Below are 19,258 nucleotides of genomic sequence, written 5' to 3' on the forward strand. Positions count from 1 at the left end.
AGATAGCTGCATGTTGCCAAGTGCAGGCTAATTGGAAGGCCTTCAGCAACGTGCCTGCCTTCGAAAAGTCAAGATTTCAGAGCTCAGTAAAGCTAAGGCTGAAGAAGATGGGTTCTGCTTGCTTCCTAGGAAGCTGAAGGTCTCCACAGCAGTCTGTAATGATGATCTCACCATGGCCATGCTCTGCTTTGCAAAGAGCAAGCAGAGAGGCATTCTGCCAATCCATCTGTCTCCCTGCATTATCATCTATGCAAAAGAGAGTGCAGAGCAACACAAAGTTGTACAGAAGACTTTGCCCACTCTTCAATGACACTGTGCATAAAAGACTATTCCCAGCTTTTAGAAAAATAACACGTATGATGTAAACTCATCATCATCTAGTTCAGTCTGAAAGGAATAGAAAGGGTATTTCAATGGTATTCTGATTATCGTGGAACCTGTGGTTTATTTCTGGAAAGTGGGCAGGTGCTTTTTCCACACTGTGCTCTGCTGACCTGGCTCTTGTGTCGCAACCCAGAAATAAGCCCTGCAAATCCGTGGGCATGAAGTGAGTCTGAACATGTTTTTTGAGTTGTCCTGGCCTGGATGACATGAGGATGCACAGTGCAAGGACTGCCTCCATCAGGAGCTAGCCACCAAGCACACTGTGCCAGAAGGTCTGTGGGCGCAGAGGGAAATGTTCTTGCCTGTAAGTGTGGAAGCAGCATTTAAGTGCCAGAAGACATAAATAACAGAGAGTGGTTTTGTGACAATACATCATGGAGCTTTCCAGCACAATATTGTCCATCTAGGTCTAGTCTAGCTTCCACACATCAAGGATAACTTCCATAAAGAATAAACTTGGACAGACTCTATGTACTTAACGCTGTCCTAGGAAGCAATCACCACAGTAAATGTCAGTTCTTCAGGTTTTATTTGTTGTCAGTTTCAGTGAAGAAAGAAACAACATCACAAGGTCTAGACTCTGACCTATATAAACCTTCCAAGTCAGCTTAGGTGTTTGCTGTGACATTTGTGGTCCACCCAGTAATGGCAACTGTAGTGCAACAACTGATCTGAAGACAGAGATGGCTGATGCCTGAGCTCACTGGAAAGCATCTCGCTCTGTCACCAGCAAAACAATTCTAGACTCCATGGGAAAGACAGGAACAGAGAAAATAATTGAGCCTATCTCAATTTAATTTTCTGTCCCAACAGTTTTATGTAGGACTCTCTGTGCTTTGCTCTATGTTGGGCATATTGTCAAATTTCACCACAAATAATAACAACAGAGGAACATGGATTAGACCAGAAGTCCATCTGGCTTAATATCCTGTCTCCAGCAACACCATATGTCTGGTGGGAAGTCTGGAAAAGTCTGTATAGGAAAGTTGTGCAGTGCACACAGTGAACACAGTGCTCTTCCTGCTTCCAGCATTCTATGTTTTTTCTTAAGAATAATTATGCGTCTGCAAGTCTGTATTTGGTGACTCTTGACTCTTTTTATGAAGGATAAATCTTAATAGTATTCTAATCCTGTATGCCTCTTGTCACTTCTGCTTTCTTCTTACTGCTGCTTATTCACATGAGGAAAAGGCTTACTTTCAGCTATACTGAGCAGCGGACTAACAAAGCAAAATGCTGCCAAAAGCAGATAATGGACTACCTGCACTATCCTTGCTGCCTAATCCACTAAGGCTCCTGAGGGCTACTTGCTTCAGTGGAAGATAAAAACTTCAGGATTGAAACAAGGCTCTTCGGCTTTCATTGTGGTGTCACTGTTGCTTTCTTACTTTCAGTAGTCATCTCTGGGAAGATTCTGTGAAAAGACGGAAACCAAAGTATCTGTATGCTAAGAGTACAGGTAAATGGCAGTCTTTGTGTGAGTCTTGCCTTAGTAATTGTCTTTTTAGATTTTTCTTTCCTGTTTCTCATGCTGTTTCTTCTGTGTTTCTCAGACCTGATGAGTTCTATAACAAAAACAGATCTTTCCAAAAACAGATAACAGGATCCTAACGCCAAGGACTTAGAGAAATCCCTGAAAACCTGACTCTAAACAAATCTGCATTTGAAGAATCACAATCTGGAGATTCAGGAGTGGATTTATTTTTTAAACCGGTGATTGTGGGAGACAGTTACTTAGTGTTGGTATCACTAATAGCAAATATAAAGGCTGTTTCACTCAGAAGATAAAGCTGTCCAAATTACAGGAATTTCTAGATATGCAGAGACTGCATTTCTGTGTAAACTCCACTGAGTTTTTTTTACTCTAAGCCTAGCCGGTACTTAAGGTGAATAACCATCACAAAGCACACCTTGGGCAAAATGTGTGTATTGACCTGGAGATCAGCTGGAGATGCTACTATGTTTAAAATAAATAAATGCAATGACTGCAGATCCATCTCCAAGTGGTGGTATGAGCTTTCTTGGCACTCAGCTCAGCTAATGTTACAAGAGCCCTCCAAAATCAGGTATCTATCTATTGCTGTAAGAAATCACAGGATCAGAGTTTGTCTTCATCTAGAGAGAAGCTTTCATCCTCTTCATGAAGCAAGAAATTCCCACTCTGATAATGCACTGAACAAACTAAAAAGACAGTTAAGGATACAGAAGATATCCCTCTTTATTCATCTCTTTCTCAGCCATACTTCCCTTCTAAAGGCCTGGGAGAAAAAGAAATCACTCTTATTCCAGAAGGATCATTGCTCCTGAATGTAAGGACTCCTCAACCAGTAGTGCACTTCCATGCACTGCACAAGAACTGAGTATTGCTGCCACGCATGGGACTGCCTTCTGTGAGCTGGCATTAGGATGTCAGGCAGCAAGACCACTATCACAAACTGCATGCTGCAGTGCAGAGCGACGGATCTGGAGAAGCAGAAGAGCACCACCAGGAGCTGCGGGAGGATGGAGCAGAGCCCTGCTGCACCTGGAGGGATCTGGGTGCATTAACCGTAGTTGAGAACTGAAGGGAGATGGATGGTTTGCAGTTTTTCAGACTGAGTCCTTCCAAAATGAATCGTTCTGTAAATAATGCTGGTAGGATTATCACCTTAAAAGCTGAACGTAAGAGATACCTGACATTCCCAGAGGTTAACTAAAGCTCTAGGCTGCATCCCATTAGAATATGATACCTGTGCTGGCCTGGCAATGGAACAGTATGCATAAAACCAGATTTATGGAGTAGTTAAAATACTTCCTGGGTTAAAAAGCTATTTTGTGTTGGTGGGTAGTGGCTCTCCTGAAAAAAGGAATATTGAATACTGCCAGCTAACAATTGCACTTTTGCAGCTGAAATGGTCGAGATGAAGGATTTCCCAAAATCACAGAATTGCAGGTGTTGGAAGGGACTTCTGGAGATTGAGTCCAATCTTCCTGCTAAAGCAAATCTCCTATCATATTTTGCATTAGTAAAATTAATTGTTTTATATATGAAGCACTGGTGCATACCATGAATGGCTATGCTAATTTGGTTTCTCCCAGATTTTGTAAACCATCTCCTTTATGCTATGAGAGCTACTGCATGTGAGACTGTGAGACATGTGGTGCCTACCATTCAGACCTGGGATAGTGTCTGGGGCCAACTCAAGAAAGAAAATATGGCCACGAGAGCCCTTGCAGGAGAGGGATGCAGAACCAGATGGAGCTGAGTACTCGGCTTCTTCAGTCTGTAGTCTGACTGCACAGATGCAGGGCTGTGAAATACAGGACCTAACGATCTTGGTGCATAGATCTAGGGCAGACAGATCAGGAAGATGACTCATCTTCTATGAAGACAGAACTCTTGGGAGGCCTATGAAATGCTGCTGGGAAGAGCAAGTCAAAGGTGCAGAAGGCTAAAGATCTTTGGAAATGAGAAGGGTTTCTGTACCTCGAGCTCCTGAGGATATTCATCTACTGTAGGGTTCATGGGTTATGCTAGTATTTCTAAGGACATATCTCACTGTGTAAGAAAATACGGTATCCAAGGTAGGGGTAATGTGATTGCTTCCAAGTGCTGAGGAGGTAAAGTACTTAAGTGCTGAGGCAAGGAGGTCACGGAGCATCCAAGAAAAACCCAGAGTTCTGCATAACATTCAACCTCTATGAAAGCTCCAGGAAAAGCTTTGGGATGCCTCCGAGTTTTCTTGTATAACACTGTGATACTAAAAAATGATGTTTGTGCTGCTCACTGCAGATACCAGTTCCACTGGTTTACCACCTTACTTCTGCATGTTCTTAGTTTTCATCTTGTTGTTAAAACATCTGCTGAGTGGGAAGTGGAGAGCTTGTGTTTTATTTGGGAAGATGTTGAGAAGAATTGGGTATGTACATACATCTATGCCTTGGGGTGCCAATTATGCATGAAAATACCAATGTGATAAAACCAGAGGAGCAGAAACAGAAAAATAAAATCCTAAATGTCAGGGATTTTGAATTACTTGGCACATTCCAGTTTATGTAATACAGTGCCACTGCATTCAGTACCATCAGCCAGGCTGAGATCACCTAGACTTAGACTTGAAAATACTTAGGCATAGAAATGTCCTGTTCAAGTTGGGATTTAAAACTGAAAATGCATGAGATACTGCTAGGAGTTGACATAATCCAAAGTTTGGCTGTTAGGCTGTGGGGCCTTTATAGCAGACTCTGGTTTCTGAATGAACTTTCATTACTGTATAACTAGATTGGGCTCAAAGATTTTTCCCCTTTGGTGCTCTGCTCACTTTATCTACCATCACTTTGAGGTTTGCATCACATTTTGGTTGTCATGTATTTTTGCTGCGTGTAGGAAACCTTACATGTTCAGAATATAAACACAGTGAAAAGATTTACCTCAGTCCCAGAAAGGCGAACAATAGAATAGGTGTAGTGAACCTACCCAGTGAGAAGAGCAGTTTTTTCTTGAGGAAGTTCTGTATCACATCCTTGTGGTTCTCCTGAGAAACTAGCTTTCTGCATATGTACATAAGGGAGAGAAGTACACTGATTGCCTGATTACAATGCTTCTTCTGTATTTGTCAATTTTAATAGAAGCCTGTTACCGAGATGCCAGACTGCGTCAAGACTACTTAACGAATGGAGCACAGTGGGGTCTCTAAGTGACAGGAGTTATGCTGAAGTATGAACTGGCCAGGTGGATTTCTGGCTTTGCTTCCTTCTGATTCAGTGGAGTTTGAGCTTGCAGGCAACTGTAAAGAGATAAGCAAGTTCTTAACACTCTCTTTTCCAGAGAAACTGCTGGGAAGTGAAATCGTGGCTATCTCCAACAAGCAGAGAGATCAACATTATCCATACATGACTGACATCTAGGAAATGCCTTCCCAGCATTTGATTAATGGGACGCAGTACCTGTCTCACCAACTTTAATTCAAGACTGTTTTGTGCACCTTGTTAGCTGGTGGGAGGAAGAATGCTTCTGGAGCTCAGTTTCCAATTAGTATCTTAAATCATCAATGTGATTTCATCATTCATCCAAAATACACCTCCATGAAGATGAGGACAACATATAGTGGGATGCAGTGGTAGTGACAGCACCCTGAGTGAGAGATACAGAGGTCACACAGATTCAGCTTTCAGTGCCACCTGTGATACTGCTTTTCAATTTTAAGAGGGTACAGAAAGGGTGAACACAGCTGAAAGCATTCTCCTAACTTTCATAAAAAAATTCTGAGGAAGAACTGTTGTAAAAAGGCTTCAGTAGCTCTGCCTCATACTATTGTTAGTTGCTTGGTGTAACACCTACTGCAGTGTTTAATGGTCAGTGCATCCATCAGCAGCTGTGCTGTGAGTGCCAACACGATCTGCACCAGGGAATTGCTGCAGACTTTGGAGAAAATGTTCAGTTTCGGCTGTTAATTGCTAGAAGTGGTGGCATCAAGTGCTCTGCTCTGCTGTGAAAAACTGACACGCTTTTAGAGTTCTGCTGCTTTGCTGCAAGCCTTTAGGAAGCAGTATTGGTTTTTATTCTCCCTTGCATAACCCACACACTTACACGGTCATATAGCTTCTCATGATAGATTTCTCATGACTGCTGACAGAAGAAATGCAACTGCTGATACTAACCAAAGTTTCAGAGTAAAAAGAACAAAACAAACAAAATTTAAAAGGATACCTACAAAGTATAACTTATCTACAAGTTCATGGGTTATTCCCTACTTATCTACAAGAATTTCTGAAAGCTAACTCCAGTGCATATTTATGGACTGCAGAGGGGGATGAAAAGAAATTATTCATAGTGAAGCACATGAATTTCATGTTTTAGCAGATGAAAATTCACAGCTGAACTTCTGGAAGCATAAGCTTTGTTTAGCTGTCCCGTGTGTTCGGGTTTGAGATGTGGAGGTGTTCCTAGGGTCTCCAGGAGATGGTGTATGCAGGATATGTCTGAAAGCTCACCATCCTTTCCCTGTTGAGTAAACTGTCAGCAGAGCCGATTCTTGGTTTGCCAGGATAATGCCATATTTTGTTAAATATTTTTGTAATTTTGAATTCAGCTTGACTAGGTCATTAGTTGGCATAAATCTTTACAGCTCCACTAAAGTAAACGAGTAGATTTAATCTGGGAACCAATGCACAGTACTGAGTTTTTTCTCCTATTTCTCAACATGATTGCAAATGAAAACAAAGTCAAACGTAGGTCTCTTAAAAATATAAAGGCTCCTTCTGTGAGTGGTAAGAATAAATTTTAAGATCTGCTTTACTTTCTTGTGTGCTGCAGAAACTGCTTTACTACAGGGTGCAGAGTGGGACTCGAGTCTGAGCAGGTATTAATTTCTGAGGATTGCTCTGCTGATTGAGTTTTCTGGGCAATATCATAGTGCAATAAGCTCTGTAAGAACAGAACAGTGATGAATATAAACTTAAGGGTATGTTCATCTCTGTTTTTAACAGCCCTTTTGGTCTGGATAGAGAGATCTTTCAGATGGGGTTTATTCCAGAAAAGTTGACAACTGCATGATAGTATGTGTAAACATTTATAAGCCAAGTTGATAGGCTGAGGGAAAAATAGTGATGTAATTCCCAGCAGACAATAGATCACTGCTTCCAGTTAACTTTAGTGGCATAAAGCATAAACCATAAAAATGCTCCAGCCTGTGTTCTTCTGTTCCCAATACCCAATACCCAATACCCAATAACCCTCCTCTGTAAATAGGGTTAATGCTGCTTTAATGTCAAGTCCTTCCCAAACAGAAAGAGAGCTGCTTGACTGAGTATGTTTTCTACACCAAAAAAACCATGGGGCATTTCTGGTTCTATAGTCCCTCTTCGCCTTCCACCCAGGCTATAATGTTTGCTGATGGAAAGTATTTGAAGAGCTCTCCAATTGTGTGGGCTGGAAGAGCACACCTAATATCACAGTAGCATATCATGTAGGGTAGCTTCCTCATCAAGTTTCAAAACAACCACCTTTTAAATCATTTTTCTTAGAAGTTCCTCCTGCTCCAGCTGTCACACACTGGTTGGTCAGAGCCATGCTGTCAGTCCCAGCCATGTGGCACTCATCCCTACATTGTACAACGCTGGTATGGCAAGGACAGCATTCTGCAGTTTGTGGGAAAGGGAAGACAGCAGTGTCATGGTGGAAGTGGGGTGACTGGTTAGAAGAAATTGAGGAAATTTTTAACAGTGAAACACGTGTTAAGCCCGAGGTGTAAAATACAACGATGGGCTCATTTGGAGGCCATGACTTTCTGCACAGTGACATATGGACAGTGGTACTTGACTTCACTTGGTGTTCAGACGAATCTCGTTGCACTTGGTGAGAACTTCTGGTTCTTTTCAGAAGGCGTGATCCCTTAGTGTCCCTGAAATCCAATGATGCTGGTGCTGAGCGAGGACTGCTATCATGAAACAGGCTGGCATCCAGGTGTGTTTTTATAGACCACAATGGCTGTGAGCAGTAATAAATTTCCTTCACCCTGCTAACTCAGCTGTACAATGATCTTCAATCTGCCACAGGATAAGATCAACATTATGTGTCTTCTCTGTCCTCTGTTCTTTGCCAGTTACTCAGTAGTATCTTCTTGTCGTCTTTCTCTGCTCGCATTACTGCATTATTTCTTGCAAGGATCTCAGTCTCATCAAGGATAAGCTGCTGCTTCTGATGGTGGGCTCACTTTCACTGCTTTTACCTGACATGGCATAAAGGTATACTGCAGTTTTAGAGTAGGATATTGATGTGAAAACTGCTGGGAAAATCCCAGAACACACTGACTCCTTCCAGTTCTGAAAGAACAACTTTCACAACTTACACCAAAAGGAGCAAAGACAGCAGAACTTACCCCCTTCTATCCCCCTACCTACATGTTTTGGGTCAAATTGCATAGTGAAGAGCAGCCTAGGCAGCAGGTGACTGAAAAACTCATTCTATGTAGACAAAGACCTGGAGAAGCAGGAGGCTAACATGTAAAGATGCCACAAGGATGACTGTTGACAAAATGGTGTAAAAAAGCAGGTTTTGAAGAAGGAGAGTTCTTTGGAGAATGGCCAATACAGTGTCTGATAGAATATTAGCATGGCAAAAATCCAAATTAGCAGGATTCTGAGGCTTCAAAGCCATAACTTTACAAGACATCTTTTATAAGGTGAACGGAAAGCTAAACAAGTACATTTTTCACTGCTATAAACTGCATGGGAGTGCTAAGGAAGCTAGGATTTCACCTCTACAGACAGGAGATGTCTTCATCCCCATATCAGACTAGTCTGCAAAGCTCTTCTTCATATGATCCTTCAGTATAATATACTTAAATTCTCTTCCATTTGAGATTTTTGCACTTTGTCTGGACTCCACGACATTTGAAGTCCTCTTGAGTTCACTGACTCATTAATACTCAGAAAAGCACCATACACTAATTAGCAGGCTGTGATGCTGTCAGTCATGACCTTCCTGTGTGCAGTATCTTCCAGCACAGACATGTATGCTGTATAGACATTGTTGCCTACTTCTTGGAAATCTAAAAACAAATGAATTCTACAGTCCTAGGAAGTACAAAATATCATAGTAGCAGTAAGATTTCTGTTAACTCCATTGAGATTGTGCTTATTTTTTTGCCATACAATTTAAATGCATTTAATGCATATTTAAATACATGCTATTTCATTATTTATTTAAAAATAGCAGCTCAAGCAGTGCTCCTGACAATGACTCCTCTTAGGTGGCTGCAGCTGACCACAGCACTTTAAGTCCATTTGCTTAAGTGTAATTCTTACAAGACTTCCTTTTTATATATATAACCTTTGTATATATACATATATACATATGTATATTCCCTTTGAATATATAACAGTTATGGCCTCACTATAAAGCTTGTTGGACTCATGGGAAAATCTCAATAAATGCAGTTCTGTTTGGATCACACTGCTAACTGTGAAAAAGGCCTGTAAAGTGCTTGGAGCTTTCCCCTTCTGTGGTTTGATATTGCTAAAGCTCACCTGCAGTTACTAGCTGGTTACTATTTCTGGGCTGTTTTAATACTATACACAGCAGGGAGTTTTCAGCTGATACACAGTTAGAGACATAATGCCTCTAAATTAATTTAGATTTCCATAAATCAGAAACAAGAGTCTGCAACCTCACAAACTACACTTTAAATTTAGAAACAAAAGTCTGGTTGATTGCAAATGCTGAATTGATGGATAAAATACTCTCAAAAACATCTTGCTTCGATTATTCTAAGCACTTAATCTTGCAACAGAGAGATAGCTCATAAAAGCATGTGTTCTGGTGGCATGTCAGAAGGTGGATTGGAAATATCCAAGAGAGAGCATCAGAGATTTCTGAGGATTCATTCTAAAGCATGGTGGTTGGAAGGATGTAGCAGATGGGGCTTGTCAGATTGCAGGTGTCTGCAGTGTGTTCCCCAGGGCTTCTACAGTGTTGTGAGACATCAGTGCTGGATGTGCTAGCACACCATCACATGTGATGGAGAGAAGCTTATGCTTTCAGGAAACGGTTTTGGTGATCTTTTCCCAAAGTGTCTTCAACAGAGGACTCACAGCCAGATGTGCCTACCTCTCCCACCTGTGAAAGCATATCAGATTGAGTAAATCACACATAATGTCCCCAGTGCAGACATCTCAGGTGAGATAAAGCAAGGAAATTGCAGGTGGTGGGGCTCACAGCTCTAGCACTTCTTCTTAAATGAATCTCAACAGGTATGGTATTTTCTGTGAAGATACAGCATGGAGAGTTCCTTTGCCACTACCATTGAGCACTGTGAAGGCAAAGTGACCCAGAGAGATCAAAGTACCACCATACTAAATTAGCATACACAGATACAAAAATGTATCATGAATTTGGCAAAGAAAAGCTGAAATCTTTTACAGCTGTGACAATGGTAGAGCAATACCTGAAAAGTTCATGGTACTGCTGAAAGCATGTCACCTTCACTAGTAGAAAGAAAAGCCAGGTGTGAGACCACCACCTGAAAGATCCCCCCTGCTCTTCAGCTTCTACTGATGGATGCCTTCTTACTGACAAGTTTGCAGTGTATCTTCTGTTCTCTGGCCACAATCATTTTCCCTTAGATAATATGGGCTTCTCAATATGCTCCTGACTTTTACAGTACATTTCCAACATGTGACATACAGTAGAAGCCTGAAAGCAAAGTCCCTGCTTCAAAGAACTTGACACTGACAAACTCTGCTCCCTGGGGAGAGTCTACAATCCAGAGCCTTCCTTTTAGATTTGACAGAGAAATTTTCCTGCATCCAGGCCTTAGACTGCAGGGTTAAAGAGCAAAGAAAGGCAATGGGAATTGTTTATGTACTTATAATCTCTTCTTTTCCCTGATTGTGGCACTGAGATATAGATCACTCGCAAGCAGATTGTAATGCTTTACAGAAACCATACTGGAAACTAAGACATAAAATATTAGAACTTGTCACAAGACTGGCTAGAACAGACAAAAGCCATAGATATACAGGCTTTCAAAGCAACCTGGTAGCAAATTCTCTTTTTATACCCCAAGTCTCTTGTTTATCTCCGTGCTCCTTCTCTACTCAGCCCTTGCCTGCTGCACTGCAGTAATGCAGTCGCTGCCTGTCAGTCAGGGAACAGATAGAGCAGCCTCCTGTCTTATCCCCATCTATTGCCATTTGCACACCTCAGTGCCTCTCTAGCAGCATTTTTAATTGGTTACCTTTTGCAACCTAGTCTCTGTGAAAATATGCGCTGGCCTGGCCACAGCAAGGGATAAAAGCTTTTGGTGGTGGCTTTTTCAACTCAGACTTAGTATAATGTCATGGCCAGGGGACTAAGAGCAATAAAACAAACAAGGTGGCAAGCAGATTGGGGAGATGTCAGGAATAGTGCCAGGTGTCTTCCAGGCTGTGACAGGAAGGCAGGACAAATGATCAGTCCTGCTCCAAGGCAGCCTGCTGGTCTGTGTGCTCACAGGATGAATAACTGACCTTGTACAGAAGTCAGGTCTGCACAACAGACAGTCTGCCAAGCAGTCTGAAAATCAGGAATGCCGTGAATTTTTATGCACCCAGAGATCTGACACTAGGAAAACATCCTAGGATTCAGATAGCAGAAGGGATGAAAGCAGTAGAAAATGATCGGAACTAAATGTTTGCTGTCTACTGCCTGCAAGTGAGCTTATAAACTCATTGCCCGTGGTGCGGAGAGCAGCCTGCTGCTTCAGATGAGGGCTCAGGACACTGCTGCAACCTTCATTTGTGTTGAAACTGCATTCATGCTGCAGCTATCCTCTACTGCTCAAACAGCAGCCTGGATTCATTCAAGTGAATGTTTTTCTGTGTTTTTTTTCCCCAAAAAGATGGGTTTGCCAGTTTGTACTGAGAAGACACGATGGTATAAAATGTGTAAGATTAGAAAACAGGAGGAGATAAGGCAGCTGTGGTCCCCAGCTGCCCATTTTCTTAGGAGAGTAAGATCTTAAGATGACAGAAAATCTCTTTAACATATTTCTGCAGCTCAGCGATGGTGTGTATTTTGCAGCTTCTGCTAAAAGAAAGGTGTTCAGTCAGGCTGCAGCTGGCTGCCTCTGAGGTGGGAGCTTCCTGGAGAGCAACCACCCGCTGTTTCTGCAGGCCTTCACCTGTGGCTGATCAGAGCCTGGATACGTTAGCTCACTATTCACGAGATGTGATGTGAAGGACTGGAGGACAGACATTAGATAAAATGTATTTCTAATTCCTTCAGCATCAAAAGGGCTTTCAGGTTTGAAAACGCGAGTCAGTGGAGTACCTGGTTGGATGGATGCTCCGGACATTTGTCTTGCCCTTGTTAAGATTCTGCGCAGGTCTCACTCAGAGAATGCGCACCAAGAACCTGAGGCACAAGGCCTGTTTCCAGAACAACATTCTTCTGCCTCCCATTGCTGCTGTGGGTAGCACCATGCCTGGCTGGTGCCTCCTGGAAGCAGCATGGTGATATTTCAGTATTTCATCACTCCCTTCTTGTCAGCACATGAAGGTGCCCTGGTGAGACCCCTCATTGCACATTCCATGTGATCAGCGGATCACCGCAACTGATTTTCTGTTGATCTCTGATGAGAAGGTCGTACCTCTGAGACTCCTTTCAGAGCTGTAGTGAGCAACTGCTAAAACACGGTGCTGCTTGGTCAATTACACATCACCACTGCAACATGTATTCCTCCAGAAAGGCAAATGCTGTTTATTCAGGCCATAGCTAACCTTGGATATTTTTTTAATCAGAAAAAAGAGCATAGATCCTCCTGTCAATACTGACTTTAGAAACCAGGTTTCTCATGCTGAAAAAAGACTTTCTCTTTTTCCCATCTTACCATCCCTCCCCCCCTGCTTAGAGTCTCACATGGGATTTACTGTCTGTGGTGCCAGCTTGGGGAAATCGTATGTTTTACACCACCTCAAACAGGCTGCTCATCTATTTTGGGTTTTGCTTTTTAAATACTTTCCAGAAGTACAGTACAAGAGTGTATCTGCCCGGGGAACAGCAGAGGAATGTTTAAAAGCACATTAATATTAAAAAGATTATTTCAGCATCTTATTGCCATCTTTTTCAAAAAGATGAAGAGGCAGGTAGATCTGAAAAAGTAAAATATTTAAATCACCTAAAAATATTTAAAGAACTAATCAAACTGGTGGGTGTACCTCTACAACTGCTGTGCTCCAGACGTTTTCCAAACCTGAGCTTTATATTATAGAGAAAACTCTGTCAGAGAGCAGCTCAAGCTCTGTGTGAGAACAGATTAAAGCAGTACGTTTTCTGTTATAACTGATCATACAAAGACTTCAGAAGCAATCATGAGAACAAAATATCTACAAATATTTTGTAGTTCATGTAACATCATGTAATCCTCATAAAACCTATCTGTTTTATTTCTACATTGGAAAGTGGGAACAATTCAGAATCTTAGCCTTGTTCCATGAAGCAGAGAAGTGTCTGTCTGGGAGAGACCAATAATGCCACTGATTTACCTGATCCCTGAGGTGATTAACCCCAAACCATTAGTCAACAGTACTTTATTCAGGCCTAAGACCTGTGTTTGCAGTGTGCAATATGCTTCAGCACTGTGCTCAATTTTGTAACTTGATGGCAAAGCTTCACAGTGCAGCTTTAGAATAATTCTATCTTCTTACAATTTGCAGAAGTTTTCCAGTATCTGTCATAGGAACTGCCTGCATGGTCGTAACAGTGACGCAGAAAATTAGGATGTAATCTGATGTGATTAGGTAATGGATTAGGTAATGCCCATACAAAAAACAGAGGACTAACTTCATTTTCAAGTCCATGTTGAGGCTTACCAAACAAGGACTGAAACACTCTCAATTACTCATCCAGTATGTCCTGAACAAAACAAATACAAAATTCCAGCAGTCTTGAAGCTTAATTTGATGAAATTACAGATTTACTATGTCTGATTCTTTATGTAGGGGGAAAAGCACAAGCTTTAAGTCATAAATCAGTGCCTTAGGCCAACCATAGAAAATAATATTCTTTAAAAAAAATATTACTGTTCTAAATGTTGGAGGAAGTGATTCAGAAATCATATTCACAAAGTGAAAAGTGGATGGTCATCAGTCCAAACACAAAGTTTTACTGATGTGAAAGATAGAGCTTGGCCTGTATTATTTGGAGGTATGTATATAACCTTTATTAATAAATTTTATGAAAGTGAAACAAGCGATTGGTTCTGGAGTTCTTGAGGTGATTTGTTCCACTGGCATAATGTTTTATCAGTTCAGCCACCTGAGACTGATGGTAGATAGTTTCGCAGCTGTGTACTAGCAGTTAAATTATGAGTATAAAATTGTGGACAATACCATGAATCAAACTTTTGCTGGTGAAAGCTTCAGACAAACAAGAGAAATTTTCTGTTGGCATTCTGTTCCCTAGAGGGACTGTCACTTAAAGAGGATGCCTGCTTTTGTGCCACCTGCAGCTGTGTATTCTCTTCATAAACCCTTCTGCTCAGTTTTATTTGTGACCACAAATTAGTAGCAAATAAAATCATGACAGTCTTCTAAAATGGCTGAACTATGGAATGTGGCTGAGGCTTATATTTTTCCCTTCAACCACCTTGAGAATGAGGGAGAGAGTGTGTGTGAGCAGTCCTGCTTCTGCATTTTTCCTGGCCTTCCCAATATGTATCAAGCTCTCTGAGCTACATACATACATACATACATACATACATACATCTTGCATACAAGCTGTCTACTATGCAATCCAGTTCCCGCATGAACAGTTCCACAGCAGAAGTGACACTGAAAATCAACTGACTACTCATAAAGTACTCTGTCATTCTGACACAAAAAGTAGTTTTTCAAAATATTTCAGTTCTTCTCCAATTGATTTAATATTCATGGAAAGCATTGGCAATAACACCATTAAGGCCTCTGAAATACTAGCAAAATGCTGCCTAGAATATCAGGTTTTGTGTCCATGCTTTTGTCTCCACGCTGTGTGGTTATTTTGCCTGAGTAAATCTCAGAATGATCTAAATCACCTAACTCATCCAAACAACTGCAGCCAAAGGGACTTCAGAACTGTAATCTAACCTTAAATCTGCATGCAGAAACCACTTAAAATCTTTGCTGTGAGCAAAACAAAAAGCCTTGACTAACTTCTAACCTTACACCTTTGAAATCACTCCATACACTTTAATGGATATTTAAATACCTTCTCTCACTGGAGTTTCCTCCTGAAGTGCTGTCAGATGATAATTAACTGTAGGATAACTGCTGTTTTGCAGACAGGTCGCTTTCTGATTTTATTAAGAAACCATAAATTATGTAGCAGTGAATTTCAACTGGGAAAAAGAAAAAGCTGAGCTAATAACAACAGACATGCTTTACCTTTGGGTCATGTATTCCAGAAAGCTCTTCATAGATCTTCTCTCCAACCATGACAGCAGCTAAGTTGGCTGTGTACGTGGACAAACAAAACAGACAGAAAATAGCCCATAGATTCATTAAAAACCTTCCAGTCCAGCATTTGGGGGGTTTGATGGCAGCTGTTCTTCCAAACAAGATCGCATAGCAGACATTCAGGGCAGAGGAGAAAGAGAAGACTTTGTTTCTGTTCCTTCCCTTGGGGGTCATCCCAAAAGGACTTTTCCACTCGTATAAGGTGAGGAAAACAGCAGTGATGTGGAGCGCAACAAATATCCCCAACCACATAGTCCAGTGAAGTGGCCACATGAAGGCTCCAATCGGAGCTGCCGTGTCTCTGGTCCTCACCAATATCCCCAAACTAGTGGAAAAGAAAGGGCTAGTGAAATCAATCACTTGGCTGCGGGCAGTGTTAATGCTAAATGATGTCACTGCCATGTGAGCTGTCCCAGAAAGAAGGTCTCCTACCAGCCCAGTCCAATGACCATTCTTCCAGGCTCCATATTTTCCATCACCAACAATGTACAAGTCAAAATCAAAGTTCATATCCTCAGCCAATTTCTCCAGCAGATCAATGCAGTAGCCGTAGCAGCATTTCTTCAGCTCAATGGGAACGGTGTCATTTCCTCCTTGAAGAGTTTCAAACAGGTTATCCAGCACTGCTGAATCGTTGGTCAAAGGATCCAGGCACAGCTGCCCTGCTGGGCAAAGACCTTCATCATCTACATCTCTTGTAAAGACAAAAGGGTGCTCAATAAGAGTTACCACTCTGAGGTGCAGCCGAGTGGGGTGCTGCATATGACTTTTATGTCTCTGGGCCTGTTCTGGCCATATCCCATAGTCCATGACAATCTTTCCTTCTTGCCAGCTCCCTAGACGAGTCCACATAGGGTTCCCAACAGGGTCATGCTGCAGGTTCCAGATGAAGAAGTTGTTTTCTGAGCTGATAACAGAGGAGCCCTTCACCTTAATGTGGCCACTGAGACCATCAAAAGTTGTGTTAGCTAAAAACCTGTTGGAGAGAGAGAGCAGAGTAATCAGAAGCAGATATCATAAGCCATACACTGAAACTTACGCAGACGCCATGAATTTATGTTTAAGGGATTAGATTAGAAAATCTGGCTAAACACTAGATATTCATAGCTTTCCTACAGCACAGTGAATAACCTACTTATGATTAGAATACTTGGGAATGCTCTGTCTCCTGCATATTTTAAGTAGTGTAAATGGAAACTATGTAGAAAAGATATTTTATTTACTTACTATAAAAAAATGAGAGAAATAATTTTTTTTTCAATTGCCTTTGCCCTTTGCTTTGTAAGTAAATGAAACATAGGTTAGTTCTCAACTGAACTTAAAGAGATCAGTAGCCAGATTCCCAGACAAAAATATGAATGAAAATGGAAGAATGCAAATGAAGAACTGCCCTTCCAAGAAAAATCTTGTGATCTTAGTAAGATGTAGCATATGTAAGAGAGGCTACTGAAGTGCTGTCAACATGTTTCAAGCACTCTCAAGTGAACCAACCCAGATTCTAAATGCCCATTTGGTACTGGTAGGTCACAACCACTTCAGAATGAGGAAAGGACTCAGCGAAAGAACTTTGCGCTAGAAAAAGATTTTAATTCTTAAAAAAAAAAAAAAAATTATTAAAATACCTGCAAAAGCAATGTTCTGAAAAGTGCAGTTTTGACATAGCCGATCTCATCAAGCATACCAATTTTGCACTGCACATTCGTCTTTGGATGTTTACTATTCCACATCTTCAGAGTAAAAGTTATTTCCTTCGCATTGGGCTGGCAACATTTGCTGTAGTTGTCATCCACCTATGTGTAATACAGCTTCTGGTAACTCATTATTCAATATGCTAAAATGATACAGATAAGGGAGCAGGGAAGTAAGTGGGAACGTGACCAACTGAACTGCTCTCTGTTAATGAGAAAGCTGCTGTGCATTTTGCAGGGACTGCAGAGGCTCTCTCTTACGACTATGAAAGTCTTGGTAGAGTGATTCCATTAAAAACAACAGAGTTATATCGCTGCTAATATGGTATAAGGTAAGTGAAGCACATATTTTTCAGTAAGAGGCATTCAGATGACAGAGTATTTAGCTGTCACAGTAGAATGTAACACGTCATAATAGCTCTGAGAATTAGATGAAAGCAAGTATTGAAAGAGGTATAAAGTGTATAGCTGTCACTGCAGCTTCAATAGACAAGGCATAAACTTTAAGTAGTGTTAATTGTTTATCAATAGCTAGAGGGGAAGAAAAAACTAACCTTAAATAGATTAAAAAAGGATAAACCTGCAGCAAGTGTCTGTGCATGCACACTGCTGACTGCACTGCACCAACGAAATCTGTTAAATTTTTATGTATCTTCAGCAGTAAAAGTTCTGTATATGTGCAGATCATACTAACATTTGCCCTCAGCTAAGAACAAATTTAAGAAACTAAATAATACAGTTTGAGTATAGCTGTATGTGTGAAAGCCTTTTCTGTGATGGCTTCAAACTACTCTCAAGCAGTCTATTGTGCATGAAGTTCGGAGAAAGACCTTAGAATCACAGAATCATTAAGGTTGGAAAAAAACACTGAGATCATCTAGTTCAACCACTAACCCAAAAAATGACACAGTCCAAGATGATGCAGCCTATGCTGTCCAGAACAACAAATCTGTACACGTGTTACCCGAGTCTAAGAACTGTGCCCAGAAATACACAAAAACGTTAATAATATACAGGATTGATGCATGATTGTGGATCACATTCTAGAAGTCCTTTTCCACTTAGTCTAGTGTCAGCTAAATGTAACTGTAACTTCATTAACCACTGGTGTCTGCCATGTGTGACAGGTGCTTTCCTTCCGGGCTGCTTCTTTATTTGGCAGGATCTGTGCATGTTTGCAAATGCAAACATCATGAAGACAACAGCTACAGAGGAAGGCAATCCTGAGCACTAAAGGAAGGTTCACAGATCTATGAACATGTTTGTTTTCTGTCTCTCTTCTCCTCAGCCTTTGTTAAAAAAAAATAAAAATAAAATTAAAAAGTGCGACTTCTTCCTTACAAGCACTGCTGTGTTTATATGCTGAGGTCATCATTATGACAATAACTAAAGGTATAGATGAACCTGTGCACAACATTATGAAAGAAGCAGTGTAGAAAATAGTGTTAACAACTCATCAGTGTTAACAACAATGCCAAAATTGACAGACACAAATTCCTAAAAGGAATAAATTAGCAAGATTCTGATGGATTTGGCCCCAGATTTCCATTGCAGCACAACCTGAATATTAGAAAGCTGCAAACCTGGAGTTTGGAGAGTAGATGAAGCTATGGAATAATGCATTAGATTTACTTTCTACAGGTAGAATGAGAACAGTGAAATTTATGCACTGCGTTCTCTGACTTTCAGTGTAGAAATAAGCATGCCCATGAGAGTGAACCAGGCACTCTGTACCTGTCCTGTAGTTGAATTGTGTTAGAAGCATTTGCCTAAGAGATTTAGTAGCATTTAGACTTTGCTATCGTATCGAGGTAGTAGCTTACTTTTGCAGCTCATTTGCATATTCCATATTTTTGGTAGTGACAGGACATTAATCAAAATAAGTGAGGGGAACCATGTGGGAGATACATTTTAACAACACTTTGTAAAAGTTGTAAGTGGCTCTGGCTCCTAATCTTCTGCATGTGCTGTGTGCAGCAACAGTGAAACTCATGCCACAGTCTTCACAGCAGAACTCAGTCACTTTAAAAAGCAGATCTGAGGGTCTGACCCCATTATTTAGACCAGCAGTCTCTAGTGTGAAACCTCTGAGACTTACAAGTGTCACATATCACACAGACACAATGGAAATATCTGATATATATCTGATACGTATGTATCAATATATATATGATATACTGAGCTGGTCCTCTTCAGAAGGGCTATGGACAGGTTCATGCATAAAGATATGT

The 19,258-nt window shown here is 41.0% G+C and overlaps 1 protein-coding gene across 1 annotated transcript in view; it reads right to left on the minus strand.

The window, feature by feature from the left end:
• GRIN3A (glutamate ionotropic receptor NMDA type subunit 3A) overlaps nt 1-19,258 on the minus strand; it is a 74,227-nt gene that overhangs the window by 15,350 nt on the left and 39,619 nt on the right. The window contains exon 4 of the mRNA XM_042822755.1: nt 15,268-16,315. Within this exon, the coding sequence (XP_042678689.1) occupies nt 15,268-16,315 (1,048 nt within the window). The remainder of the gene's footprint in view (nt 1-15,267; nt 16,316-19,258) is intronic.

The sequence above is a fragment of the Centrocercus urophasianus genome, unplaced genomic scaffold, assembly GCF_019232065.1.
Source record: "Centrocercus urophasianus isolate 14NV4802_14NV808 unplaced genomic scaffold, USGS_Curo_1.0 seq_21, whole genome shotgun sequence".
Taxonomy (NCBI): Eukaryota; Metazoa; Chordata; class Aves; order Galliformes; family Phasianidae; genus Centrocercus; species Centrocercus urophasianus.